The 22,588-nt window shown below is 46.2% G+C and overlaps 1 protein-coding gene across 2 annotated transcripts; it reads left to right on the top strand.

Moving 5' to 3' along the window:
• Nucleotides 1-441: 441 nt before the first annotated feature.
• On the top strand, nucleotides 442-22,588 carry MORF4L1 (mortality factor 4 like 1). Of its 2 annotated transcripts, XM_026684678.2 has the most exons (13): nucleotides 442-533; nucleotides 663-709; nucleotides 857-924; nucleotides 2,071-2,157; nucleotides 5,066-5,146; nucleotides 6,643-6,705; nucleotides 8,088-8,113; nucleotides 10,388-10,476; nucleotides 11,243-11,344; nucleotides 11,528-11,616; nucleotides 12,518-12,690; nucleotides 13,876-13,960; nucleotides 21,848-22,588. In XM_026684678.2, the coding sequence occupies exons 1-13, from the start codon at nucleotides 494-496 to the stop codon at nucleotides 21,930-21,932; spliced, it is 1,035 nt and encodes a 344-aa protein (XP_026540463.1). In that variant the 5' UTR covers nucleotides 442-493; the 3' UTR covers nucleotides 21,933-22,588. The 2 variants fall into 2 exon arrangements, with proteins under 2 accessions (XP_026540463.1, XP_087829147.1); XM_087973021.1 differs by lacking the exon at nucleotides 5,066-5,146.

Here is a 22,588-nt window from a genome sequence, read left to right as displayed (position 1 = left end):
CACGGCCGTCCCAGGCTCGCCCAGCGCTTCCGCCCCACAGGAGAAAGGGAAGCCTCCCTCAGCTCGCCCGGCCGCCCGTCGAGGCGCGGAGGCCGGAGACCCGGATGGCGCGGGGGGGGGGGCTTCCTTGCCGGGGGAGGGGGGCAGTTTTGTACCCTGGGCCCCACCCAACCACACCGGAAGCGCGCCCGAGCGGAAGCCGGCCAGGGAGGGCCGCGTTCTCCCTAAGGCACCCAGGGCAGAGCCTGCAGCGGGCGGGGAGCAGGGCTCGGACGCGCGGCCCGGGTGACGTCGCAGCCCGCATCTCGCCCAGGCTCCCCGGGACAAGCCGCGAGGTCCCCGCGGGGCGTTTCGACCGGCCCCCTCCGGCGGACTACCGCTCCCGGCATGCCCCGGGGCCGTGGGCGGGGCTCCTTGCGCAGGCGCACCGCTTCCCCTCTTGCCATAATGCGGCGGCGGCGGCGACGGGAGGGGGAGGCCGAGTCGCTCCTAAATGGCGCCCAAGCAAGACCCGAAGCCTAAATTCCAAGAGGGTGAGAGGCGGCGCGGCCTGGCGGGGGCGGGCTTTCCCCTGGGCCGCGGGCGGGGGGGGCCGGGCGGGCCACCCTCCCTCCCTCCGCGGCTCCCGGCCCGGCCCGCCACTAACGCCCGTTTCCGCGCAGGTGAGCGGGTGCTGTGCTTCCACGGGCCTCTCCTGTACGAAGCCAAGGTACGTGGCGGCCCTTCGCGCCCACCCCGATGGGAGGCCGCCGGGGAGCCCCGGGCTGCCGGCTCGGCCGGGCGCGGAACAAGGCCGCGGGCCTCCCCGGAGCCGAGCCCCGCCTCGCGCGCCCCCCTAACGCCTCTCCTCCCCCAGTGCGTGAAGGTGGCCATCAAGGACAAGCAGGTGAAGTACTTCATCCACTACAGCGGCTGGAACAAGAAGTGAGTCCCCCCGCGCGCCCCCGACCCCCCCGCCTTCAGCCCCGCGGGAGGAGGAGGAGGAGGGTCTCCCGGGCTGCCGCAGGGGAATCGCCCCGGCGGCTCTCCGGCCCCTGGGAGGCCCAGGCTCCCCTCGGCCCGGGAAAGCCCCCACCCCGGGGCACCGCCTGCCGGCTGCCTCCATCCCCTGGAGCCGCCCGGCCCGACGCCGGAGCCTTCGCCCCCCTTGCAGCCCCTTGAGGTCTTGGACGGCGCCCCCCAGTTGGTTGCCGTTCTGCGCCCTTTTCATTGCTCTTCCTCTGCCCGGGCTGTTCGCATTCCCGGCTCCAGAAATGCGGGGCAGGGAACCATCCCAGGAGTCTAGTCTGCTGTTTCTAATCTAAGGATAGTTTGTCTAATCCAAAATGTTGCCCAGCTTCACTCTCCCATGAAAAACAGGGCGTGGAGTCACCCCGATTGTACCGGACATACCTGAAAAATGGGTTACACTGCAGGGGCCTCCAACTTTGGCCGCTTTAAGCCTGGCGGACTTCAACTCCCAGAATTCCCCAGCCAGCTTTGCTTGTATAGCTTGTATAGTTTTGCTGGCTGGGGAATTCTGGGAGTTGAAGTCCGCCAGGCTTAAAGCAGCCAAAGTTGGAGAGCCCTGGGTTACAGGGAATCCTCAACTTCCATCCACAAGTGAGATCAATTTCCATTGCTAAGAAAGGTTTCTGTTAAAAGTGCCACCCATGATTTTAATCTCTTTTTTTGCCATAATTGCTAAGCTAGTCACTGCAGCTGTTAAGTAAATCACAGTCATTAAGCGAATCTGGCTTCCTCAGTGGTCTTTGCTTGTTGCAACTGTTATGAACGTGCACTGGTAGCCAAGTGGCTGAATTTTGATCATATGGCCATGGGGTTGCTGCAGTAGTCATAAGCGTGAGGACAGATTGTAAGTCATTTTTTTTCAGTCCTATTGTAACTTTGAACAGTCACTAAACTAATGATGGTAAGTTGAGGATTACCTATAATTTGGTTCTGATTTAAGGTTAGGATTATTCTAGCCACTGTATCCTTAGCCCCATTTGGGTGGCCAGAAATAACAGTGGGGCCCCTTTGGTACAGCCTCCTGGTTAGGGGTCCAAAAGCTGTCCCGTTTTCTTTCAGCTGGGATGAATGGGTTCCAGAAAGCAGAGTCCTCAAATACGTCGACACCAATCTGCAGAAGCAGAAAGAACTTCAAAAAGCCAATCAGTAAGTATTATCTAATCGAACCATGTCGGTGCATCCAGTAAATTTTGCTGACAGGTAATAGGCACCTGAGCTTAACACACGACAAAAGGAGTTTCAGTTCACTTATGGAGATTTGTGATTACTAACATAATTGACAGAATTATTTGCCATTTGGAGTGTTCATGCATCAGCATTTGAGTGGCAGCAAGTGTGCATATTTTTAGGTGCTTGTTAAAGCATGCAGGATCAATCTGAGAGTTGGGGAGAAAAAACACATCCAGGAAACTACAGACCAATCAGCCTGACATCGATATCTGGGAAGATCCTGGAAAACAATCAACCAACAGATCTGTGAACATCAATATGAAAACAATATGTGTTTGTCAAAAACAGTTCATGCCAAACAACTTATTTTGCTCTTTGACAAAGTGACCAAATTAGTGGACCAGTGGAACATAGTATATTGGATTTCAGTAAGTCATTTGCTGCCAGATGGATTTATAATTGGCTGACAAACTGCATAAAGTGTGTAGCCCTTAATGGTACTACATCTACATGGAGGGACGTAAGGCAGTGGAGTACTCCAGCGTTCTGTTTTAGGCACAGTACTCTAATATCTTTAAATGATTTAGAATAGATGATGGAATAGAAAGACATGAAGCTGGCGAGAATTGGCAATAGCCCAGAAGGTAGGGTCAAGATCCAGATGGAACTGGACAGCCTTGAACACTGGGCCCTAACTAACAAAATGAAACTCAGTGTAGAGAAAAGCAATCTTTTACATTTAGGCAAGAAAAACCAAATGTACAGGTATAGATTAGGTGAAACTTGGCTCAATAGCAATGACTCTGTGAGAGATCTTAGAGTACTAGCGGACGACTTAAATGTGAGCCAGCAGTGTGCTGCAGCCACCAAAAATGCCAATGCAATCCTAGGGTGCATTAACAGGGACAGAATTGAGATCACGTGACATGTTAGTACTGCTTTATCAGACTTTGGTAAGACCACACTTGGAATACTAGATCCAGTTTTGGTCACCACAATATAAAGATTTTGAGATTCTGGAAAGAGTGCAAAAAAGAGAAACGAAGATGATTGGGGGCTGGAGGGTAAAACGTTTGAGGAACGTTTGCGGTAACTGGATATGTCTAGTTTAATGAAAAGGACTAGGGGTAACATGATAGTAGTGTTCCAATAGTTGAGGGAACGCCACAAAGAAGAGGGGCTCAACCTATTTTCCAAAGCACTTGAAGGCAAGACAGGAAACAATGGGTGGAAGCTAATCAAGGAGAGAGGCAACCTAGAACTAAAGACATTTCCAGACAGAACAACTAAGCAGTGGAACAGAAGTTGCCTTCAAAAGTTGTGGGTGCCTCATCACTGGAGGCTTTTAAGAAGAGATTGGACAGTCACCTGTCTGAAATGGTATAGGGTCTCCTGCTTGAGTAGGGGGTTGGACTAGAAGGCCTCCAAGGTCCCTTCCAACTCTGATGATGATCTGTGATGTATGGATTGAGGCTTTTAAAACATTTTAACATTTAAAAGCATTTAAGCTTCAGCAGTTCTGTACTTTATATTCTTTATTTTTAATCCTTTTTCTACAGAACCCTAGCAGTGAATTTCCAAGGAATCCCAACAAAAACACTGCCTCACATTTTTGCTACCAATGCCACTAGTTTCTCAGCTTTTTAAGTTTATGGCGATTTATTAGATGCTAACAAAATAACAGATGTTTTTAAGGAGGTGAGCTGCCCAGAATGCACCACCTTGACAGCCAAATTGGGTTGTCCTTGGGGAGCTTTGCCTTGCCCCAGAGGAACCAAGGGGCACTGCTGCCTCCTTTCCTTGACAGAGGAGAAGCAAAAAGGCCAGCCGGTTCTAACAATTTTGGGAACCCAGAATGCCTCTATTTCCACCACCCCCCACCCCCGCCTGTTGTTTGGCTTTTGCCTCGTTCTGGAAGACAATGGTCCAGGCTTCAGAGTTCCCTGCTAACTGCTTGTCGTTTCCTTTGTCCTCTTTCTCATATTGTTGAATATGTTATTCTTTGACATCCTGGGAAAGAAAAAACATCGGTAATCCTTTTTGAACTGTTATGCCTTGATTTTGTTTTACTTTTGGGGATGATGTGAGCACACAGCAAGAAACAAAAGTTTTAAAAAATGGCCTGGTAGTAACCAAGAAGAATTTTCCAATAGGGTTAGTAGGTATGCCTTACTTTTTAGTTCAGGGAGATAAATACCTTTAGTTTCTGTTAAATATACTTCTCTTTCTGGAAGAGATCGATATATTTTGCTTTGCAGTTGCTATCGTTTTGATCATGTCATAGTCCAGTAGGTTCTGGCATGTGGCCCCCCTAGGATTCTGATACTCTACATCCCACTTCTAGTTCATCTAGTCTGGAGGGATTATTTTTTATTTATTAAATTTATTTGCCATCCATCTTGTTTCGAAGTGACGGGTTGCTTGGTGCCCCCCCCCCCGCCCGCTGCTGCCTTCTTTGCAGGCAGCCCCTTGGCTGATGTGCAAAGCTTACTTTGACCTATAAGTAAATACTCTGGGGGAGATTAGATTGGGAGGGAGCTTAAATCCTTGGAGTGCTTTCCCAAGGTTTATCAAGCCTATAATCCCTATCCTGGTTTTAGGTAAAAGAGAGTTAAGAGTCTTATATTTTTGAGAGTAGTCATTTTAACCGAATTTATTTCATTTAAGCTGAAAGCCAATGACTTTGTGATTGTGCACATGGTAGCTTGGGTAGCCTTCCTGCCTTGTTCTTGGGATAAGGGGGCCACGTGGTGATTCAGACAAGTGCAGATTCCTCTCAAAATGGCAGCAGGAGAAGCCAAGAAGCTTCTTGGGAAGGGGCTGCAGCCCTTTTCCTATTTGCACATTTCCTGTGTGTCTGATGAAAGTGTCTTTCCTTTGAAAGGGAACAGTATGCAGAAGGGAAGATGAGAGGGGCTACCCCAGGCAAGAAAACGTCTGGATTCCAGCAGAAAAATGTTGAAGTGTAAGAGAGTCTCTTTTTTCCCCCCTTTGTACTCTTTCATCTAGGAGATCATAGTCATATATCCACATCCTGAAATGGCTCCCTGCGTGTTGTGGAATATTGCATTAGAAAATGCAGCTCTTGTCTCTTTGCTCTTTAAATGGTTCTTAAGTGAACATAAAGGGACCCCTTCCAAGCCTCTTTCCTGGTATAGTTTCGTTTAGATCTATGGAACTCCGAGTAAATGGGTAGATTTTATGTGGAAGAGTTTTATTCTCCCATGATAAGCCATATACATGTTGCATTGAGCAGCAACCTGCCATCATTTGGGGCTTGGAGCCCAACAACTTTTAACGTTTGGGCGGTTTAAAGAATTTAGCTCTTGGTGGAATTTTCCTCACATTAAGTGTGGGTCACTTTGGAAATCTTTCATCTTGAGATTAGCTGAGGACAATTCCCAAGACATGAATCCTGGGTCCGTTTCCAACTGGGCATACTAAATGGGTCTCATTTGGATGGAGCTATCCTCTGGATATTTCCTTTCAGAACATTGAATTTTGGGTGACTTCAGCTGGTTTTCAAGAAGTAAAATGTCATGAGCAAAATTCCCTATTGGCCTTTCTAGAATGCTGCACGGTTTCTTGAGGGTGGATCTTTTCTCTGTGTAGAACCCTGTTTAGGTAAGCACCAGTGGCAATTACAGTTCCGGTACCAATTTCAAAGGGAACTGTTTGTCTGTTGGAGACCTTAGCAGCAGCAGCAGTTCCTGAACTGACCCATGGAAAAAATCTTAGCTTTTATAAGCTTGAAGTTCTTCCTAACATATTCCTGCAGGTGCAGGGTCTGCTTTTCGGATCATTGAGAGCCATTTTGCACTGTCAGCTGCGTCTCCAGGGCTCAGGCCCACGGCTTGCATATCTTTGTTGATAGTCTCTTGCCATCTCTATTTTGGACGCCCATGAGGTCACCAGCCATTGACTTCTAGTTGGTGGGCTGTCTTGGTGGGAGATGCTGCTCTCGGGACATGTCCATACCAGTGGAACTGGCCTCCTCTCATCTTCTCTATAATTAGTGCCACACCAAAATGTTGTTGAATGGTGTCATTTGTGATGTGGTCAAGAAGGGAGATGCCCGATATCCAACGGAGCCTTTGCATTTCCGTGGCACAGAGAGAGCTTTCAGGCCCTGTTGTTGCTGCCCAGCATTCAGGGCCATACAGTGCAACAGGGCGGATGGTTGTCTTGTAAATCTTAGATTTAAGACAGGTTGGCATTCGTCTGTCACAACACACCGGTGTTACCAGCTTGAAGTTCCCCTCGGGAAGTTCCCCTCGGGAACTTTAGATGGAAAAAGCACAATACAGAGAGTCACTTGCCTTAACAAAATAACGCTAAACTTTTTTGGGACTGGCAATATTCATCTGCAGGCTTGCTGTCTTGTTAACTCTGGCACCATTTTTTCAAGCAGAACTGAGGGCTCTGATGCTCTCTTCTTAACCAAATTCCCATTGTGCCTAGATTCTTCAGGCGTGACGGAGCGCACACGGTTTGCAGTTTGGAAACCCCTCCAATATCAACACGGTGAGTTAAGGATGGAATGTCACCCAAGGATCTGCCTCCTGAAATCCTGCTTCTTTAAATTTTCTGTGCAATTTAGTTAAATTTTTCTCTGCTATATGATCAACTTCTTAAAAGTAATGGCATGCAGGTGGTCCTTGACTTAACCATCATTCGTTTACTGACCATTCAAAGTCATAATGGCACTGAAAAAAAAGACTTGTGACCATTCTCTCACTTATTACTATTGCAGCGTCCCCGTGGTTGCACGGTCAGAATTTGGACCCTTGGCAACCGGCATATATTTTATGACAGTTGCCGTGTCCAAGGTCATGTGACCACTTTTGCAACTTTCTGGCAAACTCGATGGAGGTGCTAGATTCGGTTAACAACTGTGGCAAGAAAGGTGGTAAAATGGGGCAAAATTCACTTATCAGTCTTGTTTAGCAATGGAAATTTGGGGCTCAGTTTGGTCATAAGTGGAGGACTGCTTGCATATTCCTTGAATTTTACTCAGCAGAGCAGAGCAGACACTATTGGAATCCAGACTTTATAATGACTCAAAAGTGTTCTTCGTGAATATTTTCCCCCCTTAGGTAAATCAGTGGATCGTCCCCTTTTAACTGATAAATTTCAATTCTAGATCTGCGAATTTGGAACAATATGCAGATGTTGCTCTACATCAGGGCTGTCAATCTCGCAGCATGTGGGCCGGAGGCGTCACATGCTGGCCATGCCCACACCCTGTTCAGCGAAGGGGGGGAAAGGTCACAATACACTAGGTGACGACAACATGACGACATGAGTTTGACACCCCTGCTCTACATGATGGAGTAACAACCCCAAGCTGAGTGGAAGTTCAAGCAAAGTCCAACTTGGGCTGCGGGTATAGAATGTTGATGAACTTAGGAAAAGCAGCAAGCTATTCCATCAGCCGGCATAGTCAACTATTTCAGCTATTGCTATGCAGAATAATAATTTAGCATCCTTAAGTGTTTGGTGGTATATGATTCAAAACTTTGATTAAATGGTGAAAACAAGTAGGCTGGAATAGAATGAAAACTGCTGCCACAGAGTAGTGAAGTCGCTAGTAATATTTGCTTTGATTCTACGACTGCAGGTGAAGGCCTGACAAACGAGGAAAATGAACTATCTTTGTAGGCTCTTTAGTTGGTTAAATTTTCTATTTTTTCTATAAGAATTCATCTTCAAACATTAGTTGTGCAAAATGTATCCCTTTAAAATATGGGCTTTGGAAAGTTGCACTTCAACTAATTCTTAGTTAGAACTGTTAAGAGTTAAACTAACTGATTCTGATTGAGTGGTGGGGAAATAAGAAAAAGGAAGTAAAGTCAGTGGAACTGCTTTGTTACATGCAATAACAGGTCTCTTTTTCTCTTTGGCAGGAAGACCAAAAAGAACAAACAGAAAAGTAAGAATTATTTTACGTTTATAAGGCTCTTGAATATTTTAGTCAGCCAGAGGAGAAGTGGAAGCAAAATGCTTGGTCCCATATTTGGGTAGACCAGGTTGCCCTGATAGATCAGCTTCACCAGGAAACCACTGAATCCCAGAGGAGAGATTTGAAACATGTTGAAGTAACTTGCCTATCAAAATGATTCTTAAATTAAACTTCGTACAAAGACATCACATGTTTGCTACAGAGGGAATATTAATTTATTAGATTAATACCCTGTCTCTTCTACAGAAGCTCAAGGTGGCATATGTGTGTGTGTGTGTGTGTATGTGTATATGTGTATGTATGTATGTATGTATGTATGTAGGTTAATGTCACCTGCTGTACACCTGTGGTTCAGGGTGGAATTGAGGCCTTGCCTCTCCTAGTTCAACACTTTATTTTTAACTCCACACTGGCTCTCAGGGTAAATCTGCAAAGCCAGTCGGCTGTTTTCAGATTTAAGTCATTCCATTTGCTGTTCAAGCTCCTCAGCGCGCAGACACACACACCCCTCACTTGGTGGAAGGGTCCCTCTGAGGTCACAGAATAGTGGGAGGGGTCTCCTAGGGTGCGCTTTTTGCATTTCTGTGTTAGGCTTTCTAGCAGTACAGCTAGTCCTTAACTTACGATGGAACCAGAATTTCCATTGCTAAGTGATGTGGCTGTAAAGCAAGACCACTGAATAACAGAGTCCTGTAGTTGTTAGATGCAGTAACTTCCTGCTGGCTACCTACAACCAAAGGCAATGGGGAAGACAGCCAGAAATTGTGAGTGCCACGCCTGTAGACAAGGCAAGTGGCTACTCTGAGTTTAGTTTATTGTGATTGCACCTCATACAACAAAATTAAATTAAATACCATCTTCCGTGTACATTATGACTATGAAAATACACACATATCCTTCACATTCTATACATTGAATTGAAAACCCCTGATATTGCATTCATATTGCACTAGACAATAGAATTCAAAAGAGCTTCTGCCCTGGGATAGAAGCTGTTTTTCAGCCTATTTGTCCTTGTTTTTACTATTATCCTGGACCGTCTGCCAGATGGTAATAGTTCAAAAAAAGGGTGCCCAGGATCAGATGGATCTTGGAGGATGTTCTGAACTTTCTTAAGGCAGCGGGAGCTCTAAAGCTCTTCCAAAGAGGGGAGAGGGCAATCAATGATCTTCTGGGCAATGACCTTAACCCTCTGGAGCGCTGTCCTATCTGCCCCTGTGCAACTGGCAAACCAGACACAGGTGGGGGACAGAATTGTGTGTGCATGTGTGCGCGCTCAAGAGGCATGGTATGCAGGGATGTAAGAAAGGATTGGGGAAGGTGGATGTGAGAAGGGCAGGGCAGGGCAGGTCATGAGGAGTGCCCTATGGGTTGGGGAGAATGGGTTGGGCTGCAGGAGAGGGGGATGCCTGGGAGGGTGAACGGGAATGCCTGTGAACATAGAGGGACTGGGGGAGGGTATGCGAGCAGGGAGACTTACCCCAGTGATTTTGTGCCCTTCTTTGCTGGCTTCCCCATTGACTTCTGGGGAAGCCAGCAGGGAAGTTTGAAAATGATGATCACAGGATGCTTTGCATCGAGTTGTAAATGCAAACAGGTTGCCAAGAATCCAGATCGGGATCCTGTAGCCATGAGAATTCCAAGGACCAGTTGTAGCACCATTTGTTTAGCAGTGTCATAATCGGAACACTTGCTGACCTAATGGCTGTAGGGCAAGGACTACCTGTACCTGTTCATCTTCAGCTGGTAGCAGTGATGCCTGGAAGTGATAGTTTTCACCCAGCGTATCTGGAGATGAGGAAAAGATATAGCAGGTTAAAAATGTTGATATCCCTCAAATCTTAGTTCAGATTAACTCATGAACAGATCAACTGTAAATACATCTTCTGTTAAAGTTTGAATCTATAGGCATTCTGTTTGATCATAACATGGCAGAGGCATTGTTTCATATATGTAAGAGAAAGGTGAGAGCATTGCCTGATATGGTTTGGATCAAAAGGTTTCCAGTTTCAGTTGACTCAGACGTTGCATCATTTAAAAACACTTTTGAGAATCCTGAATACTGGAGCAAAAACCCCTGTTTTGTACGGAGATTTTGTTGGTAATTGTTTAAAAACGTTGCATCATGGAAAGCTCTTCTACACTGGAGACATTTGTCTCTGCTCTAAACAGCATATAGGGAGCGTAATTTTGGAAAATGCTTAGCTTTAAAAACCACCTTAATCTTTCTGCTTTTATGATTAGCTCCAGGACTTGGCGAGGGAAGCGGCTCCAGTGAAAACCCTCAGCCTCCCAGGAAGAAAAGAGCTCGAGTAGATCCTACGGTGGAAAGTGTAGGTATTTGCCCATGGGCGGTTTTCCCCGGAGGCAGCCAGCCCCAGCTGCACGTGGCTCTCTGGCAGGTTGCTGTCTTCGCTGGGACTTGCTTCTGTTTTGGGAGCCCAGGAGGAGGTTTCGGGTGTCACCCAGGCTCCCCTTACTGAGTGCTTTGACCTTTTCTTCTTTCAGCCGTGGTGCTCCAAACTAAGTGTCAGGAAAGACGTATGGCAAATTGTTGAACCCTCTGATCGCCTCTTGGGGGAACTCTAAGAAATGCGTAGCTTGATTCTTTATTCTGTTGCTTGCTTTTGCTGGTGGGTTCTCAGTAGAGGTCCCCTGGTGGGTTTGTTTGCATATTAGCAGAAACACTTCTTGTATTTCTGTAAAAGGCCTTCATGTGGAAAACCTGTGCCTCAACCCCTTGGCCACCCTTTCGGGTCCAAGGCAGTACTTGTCCCTTCCTGTTCAGTTGCTTAATTTTGGAAGGTTTGTTCGTACACTGAGTCCCAAAGGTGCTTTTATGTTAGAGGCAACTAGACTGTCTGATTTTTGTTTGAGACATTTCACTACTCATCCAAGAAGCTTCTTCAGTTCTAACTAAGAAGAAGCAGCTTCTTGTAGGGGAAGAAAAACATCTTAAAGAAAAATCAGGAAAGCCTTTAAAACAGAAGCACCTTTAGGACAACCATGATCTGGATGCATGAGATGTTTGTACGCAGAGTTGTGCCCAACTCAAATTTAGTGTCCCAGAATGTAAAGCTTGCATTTCTGTTTCTTCAGGAAGAAACGTTTATGAACAGAGTCGAAGTCAAGGTAAAAATACCAGAAGAGCTGAAACCGTGGCTTGTAGATGACTGGGATTTGATTACACGCCAAAAGCAGGTGAGTTTGAACTTGTGCCTTTAATTAGCTAGCTCCCTCGCTGGGTTTCGGCCTGGTGAGGGGCATTCGTGCTTTAAATGCCTTGCAATCCCTGATTGCAAAGGCAGGCAAGATGGTCAGTCTTCTGGGCTGATGGATGGGCACTTTTTGTCAGCCTCTGATGGTCTCTGGCTTTTTTCTCAGCTCTTCTACCTTCCGGCCAAGAAGAATGTTGACTCCATTCTAGAGGACTATGCGAACTACAAGAAGTCCCGAGGAAACACAGACAACAAGTGAGGAGCAGAGCCTGAGTAGCTGGGTGGTCAGGAAGGGCAGGGCAGTCACCTGCTGACCACAAGCCCATGTCCTCCTGGCCCAGCTCTTGGAAAGGAGGCTGGCTGGGGAGAAGCTCTCTTGCTTTGGGGAAGCAACAATAGGAGGAGGCCGTTTAAAGGCACACCTCCGCCAACCTTTTGGAACCAGCCTAGATTAGATACGGACAGGGTGTTTTGCTACCCTGCAAGCCACCTTCCAACCCTTGTCAGTCTCCTCCCTGCTAAAGGCAGAGCAGCAGTGGCAGCTGGGGTCATCGGTCTCGTGAACTGCTGACTCTGAGGGCCAGCTTGTTCTCTGGGGTCTGTTCATAGCAAGAGTGGTCACTTCTGGCAGATCCAAGGCTCTTCCTTCGTGGGGAATCCAGCTAGGTTAGGGCAGGCTGCTGAATGGAAGACTTCCCTGGGACCAGTTTGGCCCTTGAACTTCCCTTGGATCTCTCTCTCTCTCTCTCTCTCTCTCTTCCAAGGGCAAATGCTTTTGGAAGTTTTGCTGCTTGCCAGCTGTAATGCTTAACTGCAGTGAGATTGAGGACACTGAGGAACGGAGCTCCTGTCTCTTGGGTGACCCATCCTTTTCAGCTCTCCCCAGCACCTCTGGCCCAGATACCCCCTCCCTACATGCGCCTGAAGCTCCCCCTCCTCAAGAAAAGCAAATGCCATCCTATCCAGCCCTGTTTCCAACATCCTTACAACAGGATGCCGGTCTTGGCATTGGCCTAGTATGGCTTGCAATAATAGTGCCACCCCTGCCCACCAGTCCCTGAGCCTGTCCTTTGGGCACATCTGTTGGGGCTTAGGAATGCTGTCTCTTTGCCACGGTCTCTTACCACACCTTTTTGTTGTTCTGGTTGTGCATCAGAGAATATGCTGTGAATGAAGTTGTGGCAGGCATCAAAGAATACTTCAACGTTATGCTGGGGACCCAACTGTTGTATAAGTTTGAGCGGCCACAATATGCAGAAATCTTGGCGGATCATCCAGATGCACCCATGTCCCAAGTCTATGGAGCACCGCACCTCCTCCGTTTGTTCGGTATGGAACACACATCATGCCCAAGAGCATAAAGGGAAAGTTCTTTATGGAGAAATCTGCTCTGGCCAGTGCCTTTTTTCACACCTGCCTCTGTCAAGAGCTTACGTACCTCTCCCCCCTATTTGCAGGACTTTTAAGCCTCCTTCAAAGCTGTCCCTGTTGAAAGGGTCCCTCTGCAAGGCCAACTGAAGGCCTGTGGTAGCCAAATTGGGAGTATCAGATCATCCCGAGAAGGGCCGTTTCCTGATCCAGGTTTCTTCTAGATGGAAAACCAAAGAGGGCTTCCGGCAAAGGAAGTCTCCCGCTGCTTTCCCCTAATTGCTTCCGTATTTTTCTTACTGCCAGAAAATAGATGGGGAGAAGATTGATAGCGTAGGGAGTTGGCCAAGGTAGTGCCATGGGCATGGTGCAGATAGTTTGCATGACTGGGATGCTAAGAACTCCTTTTTTTTAGCACTCAAAGAAGAAAGAATCCTCATCTCATCTCTAGGCAGCTTCAATCCAGCCGACAGTTGATAGGAAGTTGGAGGCAGGAGAAAGAAGGAAGTGGTTGGGGGTTGGCTGATCTCTCACACAGCATCCCTGTCCCCCTTAGCTGAACCTCTGCCTGTTAGACAAAGCAGGGCATCAACCCCTCTCCCCACAGTCACACTTGCAGGTACTGAACTCCCTCAACTCAAGTTCAGGGTATGAATGTCTTAGGGCAGGGGTCCCCAACCGCCGGTCCGCGGACCGGTACCGGGCCGCGGAACAAGCCTTACCGGGCCGCTGGTTGCTGGGCGCCGCCATCTTTTTTGGTAAAAAGCGCTTCTGGTGAGCTTTTCCGGGTAGAAAGCTCACCGGAAGCGCTGTTTCGTCATAAAATGATGGCGGCGCCAGCGCTTCGATGAGCTTTTCCGGGTAGAAAGCCATTTCTACCCAAAAGCTCACCAGAGCGCTGAGCGCCGCATCTTTTATGACGAAACAGCGCTCGTGACGCCACCGGAGCGCCTTTTCGTCATAAAAAGATGGCGGCGCCCAGTTGACGCCGGTACCGGGCCGCGGCGCCCAGCTGATGTCGGAACCAGGCCGCGGCGTCGAAAAGGTTGGGGATCCCTGTCTTAGGGTATGAATGGTTGCTGCCAAGAACCCTGTAAACCTGTTTTCCTTGATGCTTCTTTTTCTTTTAATTTGTGTTTGAAACAGTCAGGATTGGAGCAATGCTTGCTTACACACCTCTTGATGAGAAGAGCTTGGCCTTGCTGTTGAACTATTTGCACGACTTCCTAAAGTACGTATAAAGATTACCTTTAACCTCCCAAGAGTGAAGTATGTTGGTACTCACAGTTTGCAAAGACATCACCAAGATCCAGCTAGCACACCAGCATGTGATGTTAGGACTGTCCTGCCTCTCGGCCTGTGCTGGTACTGGATGGTCTGCCCTGTGAGACGTGGCCATTAATTTAGAAAACCTCTTCAGTGGTCGCTCTTTTCTAGTGAGAGGAGACCGGGGGTCCACCCCAGGGTTCCCTTGGTCCCTAGCTCACTTGTCGCATCAAATCAGTGCTTTGAAGGGTGATGTGACCTGGGTATGCCAGGGTGATTTTTTTTCTGTGCCTTCCAGTCAGGGTTCATTCTTGGCAATTGCCTGCAGTTTTCTTGTACAGCTGGAGAATCATAATCATAAAGTTGGAAGGGACCTTGGAGGTCTTCTAGTCCAACTCAGAAGCAGGAGATCATATTGTATCCCAGACAGATGGCTTTCCTTGAATACCTCCAGCGATGGAGCACCCACAACTCTGGGAAGCAAACTCTTCCCCTGCTCAATTATTCTCACAATCGCGTCAAGATAGTGTTTTACTGGGGGCTCCTCTAGAGCCATGTTTATAAACTATTATTATCGATCATCGTTCAGTCTGGGTTTGGCATTTTTGTCTACCTATTGAGTCCTTACCAGGGACCCGGGAAAGGCAAACATGGATGTTGGATGGTGTTGCAGATGTCGTCGCAGAAAGGAAGCCGCCTTCTGCAATTGACTGATAGCAAATTTGTCAATGCTGATGATGGCGCTTGTTCTTTTGGGATTGCACCCAAGGCGCCTATGATTAGTAGTACTTTATTTTTTTTAATTACTTTTTTTATTTAATTTAATTTAATTATTTTTATTATTTATTATTAGTAGTACTACCCTTGCTTGCCTTTGCCACATTTGTAGGTTTTTCAGTTCTTTCTTTCTGTTGTCTCCAGGCACTGCCAAATCCACGATCCAGACTTTTTTTGTCTTTCTTATCGACAACTGTTATGTTAGGTGCCTGACTGAATTTTAAAGTCCCAGAGCAATTTAACTTCTTCATTTTCTATGATCTTTTGTATTTTATGGTACCACCAGTTCTTGTTTGCAGGCACATATTTCTTGCAGATCTTCCAATGCACCATTGTTGCCAATTTGTCATGCCGCTGCTTGTAGTCAGTCTGTGCGATCTCCACTGTTTCTTCAGCTTCTTTGCATAGGTGGCACTTACTATCTGTTGCTGGTTTTTTTTTTTCAATTCTGGCTTTGTATGCGTTTGTTCTTAAGGCTTGGTCTTGCGCAGCCAGAATTAGTTCCTTGGTCTCTTTAATTTTTCTACTCTTAGCCATTGCCAGGTCTTCTTCTTATCAGCTTTCCCAGCTATTTGTTTCAATGTGTTGGTTATGTGGTGCTTTGTCTTCCCATGCCTCCATTCTGTTCTTCATTTAGTCTTTCTTGTAGGCAAGTTTGGTCTCTCCAGTAGTCAATAAGCCTTCCTGGCATGCTAACGTCTTCTTCATTGTCCCTCTGATATTCTTCCAAAGAATATCAATCTTTCTTCAACCATCTGATGTACGTACAACATTCCATGCCCACTTAGTTGAGTCTATCAATGTTGCTGCAAGGATGAAGAGCATGATTCGTTGTCATTATTTTTCTGAGCTTTTAGTTCTGCTTCAATCTAATCCACTACTCCTGCTGTGTATCTAATGACGGAATTGTCCAGGTGTTGCCTTTATGGTATTTCCCCCATTGAGTTTGGACTTTAAGATCTTCTTCACTCTCTTGATGTATTCACCTGTAACCTTTTTCTTGACTTCAGTGTGCTTGGGGTTGTCAGCCTGAAGGATAACCAGGTATTTGTAGTAATTATCTTCATCCAGATTCTTTTTTTTTTTTTTTTTTAAACAAGTTTTATTAAAAGTTTCAACAACAAACAAATCATTACATATTAAATCTTTCCCTGTCTTTCTACAATAATTTCCCCAGTATTCTCATAAAACACAAACAAACACAAACAAACATAAAAAAATCTTTTAGTAAAGTACCTTGGCCCCAGTTACCTCTCTTTGCATGGGCTAAAATAATAGCGCTTATCACTCTTCACAATTCTATCTTATTTAATCCATCTTAATTAAATCATTAAATTTGTATCTTTTGCCCATTCATTGTCCCTCTATCTCTTCTTATAATAAAAAGAATTTCTCCTGAAATCACTAATCAGAGTATGATGCCTTTCTATCCTCCCCCTAAGTTAGTAAAATTAACATTCAACATAACAAATACCCAATTTGGTTCTGCTTGGTACATTCTATCCACCAAAAAATGTTTAAATACATTGTATCCTCCTTTCCTTCGATATTTTATTACATTTTAAAAATCAATCATTATTAAAAACTTCAACATTTTAATTTCTTATTAAATCTTAAACCATTCTAATTTACTATTTCAAATATAAGTGTTACAATACCATCTTCTGTACCTTAGCAGAATCTTTCTTACAGAAATTTATATTTCATCCTTTGTCTCTAAAAAAAATCCCTCTTCTCCCATCCAATTTTAAAGCTTTGAGGCTTTTCTCCGCCTTTCCCCTTTCTTTCTTCCCCCACCAAATCTTCCTACCCCCCCTTCTTCTTCTAACCTCTGCCTTGCTGGGATCCCTTCTCTGTAGCGTTCCCTTTTTCTCTTGTTTGTTATCATTATATTTACTTTGCATCATATTTTTCTCTTTCTCAAATGTTTTTTTAGATCTTAAGTCCTTCATTTTCCTTGCTCTCTTCCTTCCTTCTTCCTTAGATAAGTTTTGGGATTCAATGAAGATGGCGTCTTCGTCTCTTCCTTGTTGTTCTTCTTCCGTTTCCATCTGTTCCATTGTCTGTTGGTAATTGACCAGCGCCATTTCTAGAAATAGAAAAGCTTTTTCCATGCCATCTTTGCAGGCTGCTTTTGTTTGCTCATATTCATCCCTCAGGTCTTCAAAAAGGAAAGCCATTATAAATAAATCTTTTCTTTTCTTTATTCCTCTTTCTTCTTACACCAACCAAATATTCCGAGAGAAAGGCAAAACAATCCCAAAATCCACAATCCTCAATAACTCCCAGCAAGCCAAAATTCCCCCTTCCTCTTCCAGGGGTGGTATCAAACAAATAAAAAAAAGAGTCCAAATCTATATTTTAAAGCCTTATTAAGATTATATTTCTGTCCTCAAGTCTTCAAGGCATCTCCTCCAACAAGATCCAAATTTATATATTTTCTTTATCCTCTCCCTTCCGGCTTAATTCGTCGGGAGGGAGAGTAAACTTTCCTTTCAGCACCTCAAAATAGCCGCTTTTTTTTTTTTTTGTGGAAAACATCAAAAAACCATCTTTTCCAGGAATTAAATTAGATAAATCTCAAAGCCCTGGGTCGACCAAGAAGAACTTTCACTTTCAATAACTTTCTCTTCTTCCTCCTGCGCATACTTGCCCGGCTGTCAACTTCTTTGTGGCGGCCATTGCGGACCGCCGCTGCACCGTCCTGGTAGAAGGGGTTCTGCCGGCCAGGGAGGGGTCTGCAACACCCCAAACCCTTCCTCCGGATCCCCTTACCTTCAGCTACCCTGCAGGGCAGCCTTGCTCCGCACCCGTCCGGGTCGGAGCCCCAAAACGGCTAGCGGCAGGGATCGCGCAGCTTCGCGAATCCCTACCGCTCATGCGAAGCCGACAAACCGGAAACTCCCTTCATCATCCAGATTCTTAATGTTATTTTCGTGGGGCATCCTGATCCCTTCACTTTTCACTATTTTTCCTTGTTTGATAGTGAGTTTGGCACATTTGTCCAATCCAAACTCCATTGCAATATCTTATTCAGTATTGTTGACAGAGGAAACAGTGCAATGACAAATAGTAGGGGTGAATAATATTGAAATATTCCCCTCTTGATATTAACTTCTCCCAGTCTTTCATCATTGACCTGCAACTGTGTCTTCCATTGTGCCATCGATCTTTGCACAAAGCTTCTGATGTTTCTACTGACTCCTGTTATTTCTAGGCACGGTCATGTGGCAGAGAGTCAAATGCCTTTTTGTGGTCAATCCATGCTACATTCAGGTTGGTCTTCCTTCTCTTGCAGTTTTCCAAAATCATTTTGTCAATCAGGAGTTCCTCTGCTATTGAGGCGGTTTCCTTTCTGCTCAGGTGGAAAGAAATTGTTTTCAAGTAAATACTGTTGGGCTGCATCAGCTACCAGTTAACAATTTGAAAGTTGTTGGTAAGTAGGTAATTAGCCTGTAGTTGCCCCTTTTGCTGGATCTTTTAGGTTTTGCCAGATATGGATTGATAGAAATGTTTCTGATTGGATTGAAATTGGAGGTTCTGCCTGTAATGTGCAATTCAAGCTAATCTGCTAATCTTCTTGGCTATTGCTGTTATTTCCTGCTTTATTATTTCCTGTGCTTCCTTGATCTTCCTTGTTTCTAAATGGTATTTTTTCATTAAGTATTCTTTGGACTTCTTGCTCTTCTGCTTCTTTTCTTTCATCTGTTCTAGCTTGTATCATTATCATCATCATCACAATCTCTTATTCATTAAACATGAAACTCAACTGAATATTTAAAAATGTATCACAAATATTGACTGGCGCTGATGGTTGGTACGGGTTGCTTTATTACTATTAAATTTTATTAATAATATTACTATTAATATTATTGGTTTGTTTGCCACCCTTGACTCTGGTCACATTGTTATCTTTTTGGCTCTTCTCTGCACTCTTTCTAGGGTCTCCACATCCTTTTTGTATTGTAGTGATGAAAACTGCCCACAGTATCCAAGTTCTGTATAGCAGGGGTCCTCAACCACCAAGCCGCTGACCGGTCCCGGTCCGTGGAGCACTCTGTACTGGGCCGCAAAGAAAAAAAAATAAAACAAAATGGCGGCTTTCTTCACCTTCGGTGAATGCTGCTGGGATCGGGGATCAAGGACACAAATGAAAGAAGGGGAGGGAGGAAGCAACCGAAGCCTGTATGCTCAGCGGCTTCGGTTTCCTCCCGCCTCGTTCCTCTCTCAGTCGCTCTCTCGCTCCTCCACCAGCCCAGGAAGAAACTGCTTCAAAGAAGCCGGGGGGGGGTGGCTTTTCCTGTCGCCGCAGCTCCTCCGAAGCGCCCGTTTACCCCCACCCCGCCCGCCCGCGCGCGCTTCAATTCAGTGCTCCGTTCTGCCTGCCTGCCTGTCTGGTTGGTTGGGAGCAGCTTCGGCTGAGAATAATAACTATTCGCCTCTTTTTATCAGCCGAAGCTGCTCCGAAACGAAGGCAGGCAGGCAGGCAGAACGGAGCACTGGGTTGAACCGCGGGCGGGCGGGCGGGGTGGGGGTAAACGGGCGCTTCGGAGGAGCTGCGGCGACAGGAAAAGCCACCACCCCCCGGCTTCTTTGAAGCAGTTTCTTCCTGGGCTGGTGGAGCAGCGAGAGAGCGACAGAGAGGAACGAGGCAGACACCTGAGGGAGGGAGGCAGACACCTGAGGGAGGGAGGGAGACACCTGAGGGATGGGGCTGAGGGAGGCAGGGCCGAGGCGCTCCCTGAACTTGGTGGTTTGCTGGAAGACGTTATATTACCCGACTAGGTAACAACATCAGATGTTACCTAGTCAGGTAATGAAACGTCTGCAAGCAAACCACCAAACTCGGATTCTTTCTCTCCCCCCTCCCCCGGTCCTTGAAAAAGTGTTTGTGCTTGAAACTGGTCCCTGGTACAAAAAAGGTTGGGGACCACTGCTGTATAGAGAGCAGCAGTATCCCTTATCGTGACCTTGATGCGATTTCTGTGTTGATGACAGGGCTAGGACGGTTGGCTTTTTGGCAGCTACAGCATGCTGTTGGCTCATACTTATGTAGTGATACACTAGGACCTCAGGATCCCTCTCATAATCCCTGCTGTTGAGTCGGGTACCACCCGTTTATACCTAAGCATTTAGGCTTTCCTGCCTAAGCGCAGGATCATTAAATCCCAGAGAAAACTGGAGCAACCCTCGCCTGGCCTGTTCAGTAAGTAAGATATAGTGAAAGCTCAGATGCCCTGAGTAACAAACGTTCAAATATCTGGCTGCCTCTTTTATAAAATCAATTTAAGACATTATCCAAGTCATGGAAATGTGTTAATTTTAAGAATATTAACTTTGGGCCCAAAGGATAGAATTTAAAGATGTAAATAGCTATCTGTGAAGATCTCTTTAGATCTTAACAGCTGATGTTAAGAGATCTTACATACTTTAATGATGTTTAAGGTAATTATTTAAAAAAATACATTGGAAAAGAACTCCAAAATAGTTAATATCAATATATATATATTTGTACAAATAAAAACTAAACATATATTTCAGATACAAAATGATAATTGCTTAATGATTCAGTGAAGCCATTTTTACCTACTGGCTTAAGTTCCAACTTGAATATCCTGTTCCCTGAAACATATTTTATCAATCCATCAAAACTGGAACTGAGTCATAAAGTGCAGACCTAATGAAGGTACACATTGATTTTATCTAGCAGTAGAATAATAGTATTCTCAAGAACTATGTCAACCATGAATGTGGTAATGGTTGAGGTTCAAACAGGTGCTTGAGGAGGTGGTCATTTGTGCCTGGTACCTTTCCAAAGTGGTTTCAGATGTTAAGTTTCGCTTTGAATGTAGGTGAATACATAAACTGGACCCAATTTTCAGGATATTTCAAACAGAAATCGGAATGCACAGGAATAAGTGGATTGAAAAATGTTTATATTCTATAGGAGGTCCATCAAGACATGTGCCTTGCCACTCCTCAACACCAGATCACTCTTTTTTTAGTTCCCCAACAGCCAGGGCACCAGTTCTTGCTGTGGGAGAGGACCGAGGGCACCTCTTGATCTGGGGGGCTGCACCGGGTCCTTTTCCCCTGAAGCTCTGCCTGGCATGCCCTCCCCCCCCATGCGCCCGGCTGTGGTTTTCCCAGCTGGCTGAAGAAGGGCTTCCCCTGAAATGTTCCTAGACTGACTGGGTGATGCTGTAGCCCAGATGTCAGGCTGACAGGCTTGTCTTCTGCCCCTCTTTACAAGGGGAGTGAGGTTTGCCCTTCTCTGGTCACCTAAGTCTCTGGTGCTGTTCCCCTGGAGAGCAAAAGAAGGGGCAGGCCCCTTGTCCTTTAGACATAACTTCATAAGCTTTGTCTTCAAGAGACAGGAGAGTCAGGCCGCTGTAGCAAAGGTGCCTACAGGAAATGGCTGCTTATAGGCATTTCCATGACAGACCTGTAGGAAAGCAAGCTGGGCTGTCTCATCTGCTGACTCCTTATCCTGGCATTGTCATGATCCCTGTTTTTTGGAGGGCAATAAGCATTTGGCACCTGTCCAAGCAAGTCTGATGTGGAAGCAGGCTAGGTTGGGCGGGCAAGGAAGCAGCTTTCTTTGAAGTTTCAGTGCATTCCCCAGATTAGCTGTAGAACTACAAATGGCATTGCCAGAAAAAAGATTGTGTGTCTTCCTTCGAACACATATTTAGGTGGAAAAAGAAGTAGGAGCTGGATTGTTTCCATTTCTCTTTTCCATACCCTCCTCCACCCTCAGCTCCACCTTTGAGTTCTCTTGTGGAAAATTGCATGTTGCAACTGCAGCAGCATCGTGTTGGAGGGCTTGAAGGGGTCTGCGTGAGGTCCTACTCCCCGCCCCATTCTCCCTGCTCCAGAAAGACCCTTAGCAGGATGTTGCCCTTGGTCCCAGTTCTTCAAAAGCAGGAGGAGGAGGAGGGATGGTGATGTGGGTACAGTGGTGACCCAGGTACGAGCTGAGTGCACGGTGAAATGCTGAGTAGAGTTGCCCAGGTCTCCAAGGCCTCTCTGGTGTCAGAGTTAGAGTCACACTGAGCTTTTCCTTCCTTTGCAGGTATTTGGCCAAGAATTCTTCAGCACTGTTCAGTGCAAGCGACTATGAGGTGGCACCTCCAGAATATCACCGGAAAGCTGTGTGAGCTGCGTGCTATAATGGCACACAGGAGATGGCAGATTACCAGAAGAGATCCTTCGGTCTCTGCAGCTGCCCACTAAGTTCCATGTTTGTCCACAGTCCCTTCCTTGCACATGCATCTCTGCACAAATGGCAAAAGTGTTTATGTCGTCAGTTGGAACTGCCACCACCTGAGTCCCAAGGGTGTTTCTTCAGTCCAGAAGGAAGGAAGACCGGCTCCTGGGATGCTTTACTGCAGCGGTTTGATGTTGGGATGTCGCTGGAGATGCACGGTGCTTTCATAGCCTGAACTCCTGCATGCTTCTTGGTCCGTTTTCTTTGGAGCAAAACCTTACCTGCTGCTGACCGTTTGGTGCCGTCTTGTCATCCTTTCCCACAAACAAACTCTGGTTGCCAGTATTGGGGGGAAGGGGGATGAAGCACAGATGGGGGGAGGGAGGGAACGGTCCTTGTGTGCTTTCTTGGTGTTGGGAAGGTAAAATGTTGTGAACGTGTCTGTTCTTTGCATAGCTGAAGAATTGTGGAATTAGTAGGTGGGGTTGAATGCACCTTCTAGCATAGGAGGAATTTGCCATGGTCCCCCCAGGTGTGGTGATATGGTATTCTCTGCAGGAGATAGGTACAAGTCTCCAAATAAAATTTTCTACTTCAGCTGTTAAA

Source organism: Notechis scutatus, chromosome 11, assembly GCF_049901735.1.
Source record: "Notechis scutatus isolate UNSWTSFEM ecotype Mainland chromosome 11, rNotScu1.2, whole genome shotgun sequence".
Classification (NCBI taxonomy): domain Eukaryota; kingdom Metazoa; phylum Chordata; class Lepidosauria; order Squamata; family Elapidae; genus Notechis; species Notechis scutatus.
The sequence above is the reverse complement of the archived record's forward strand: the minus strand, read 5'-3'. Positions and strand labels throughout refer to the sequence as shown.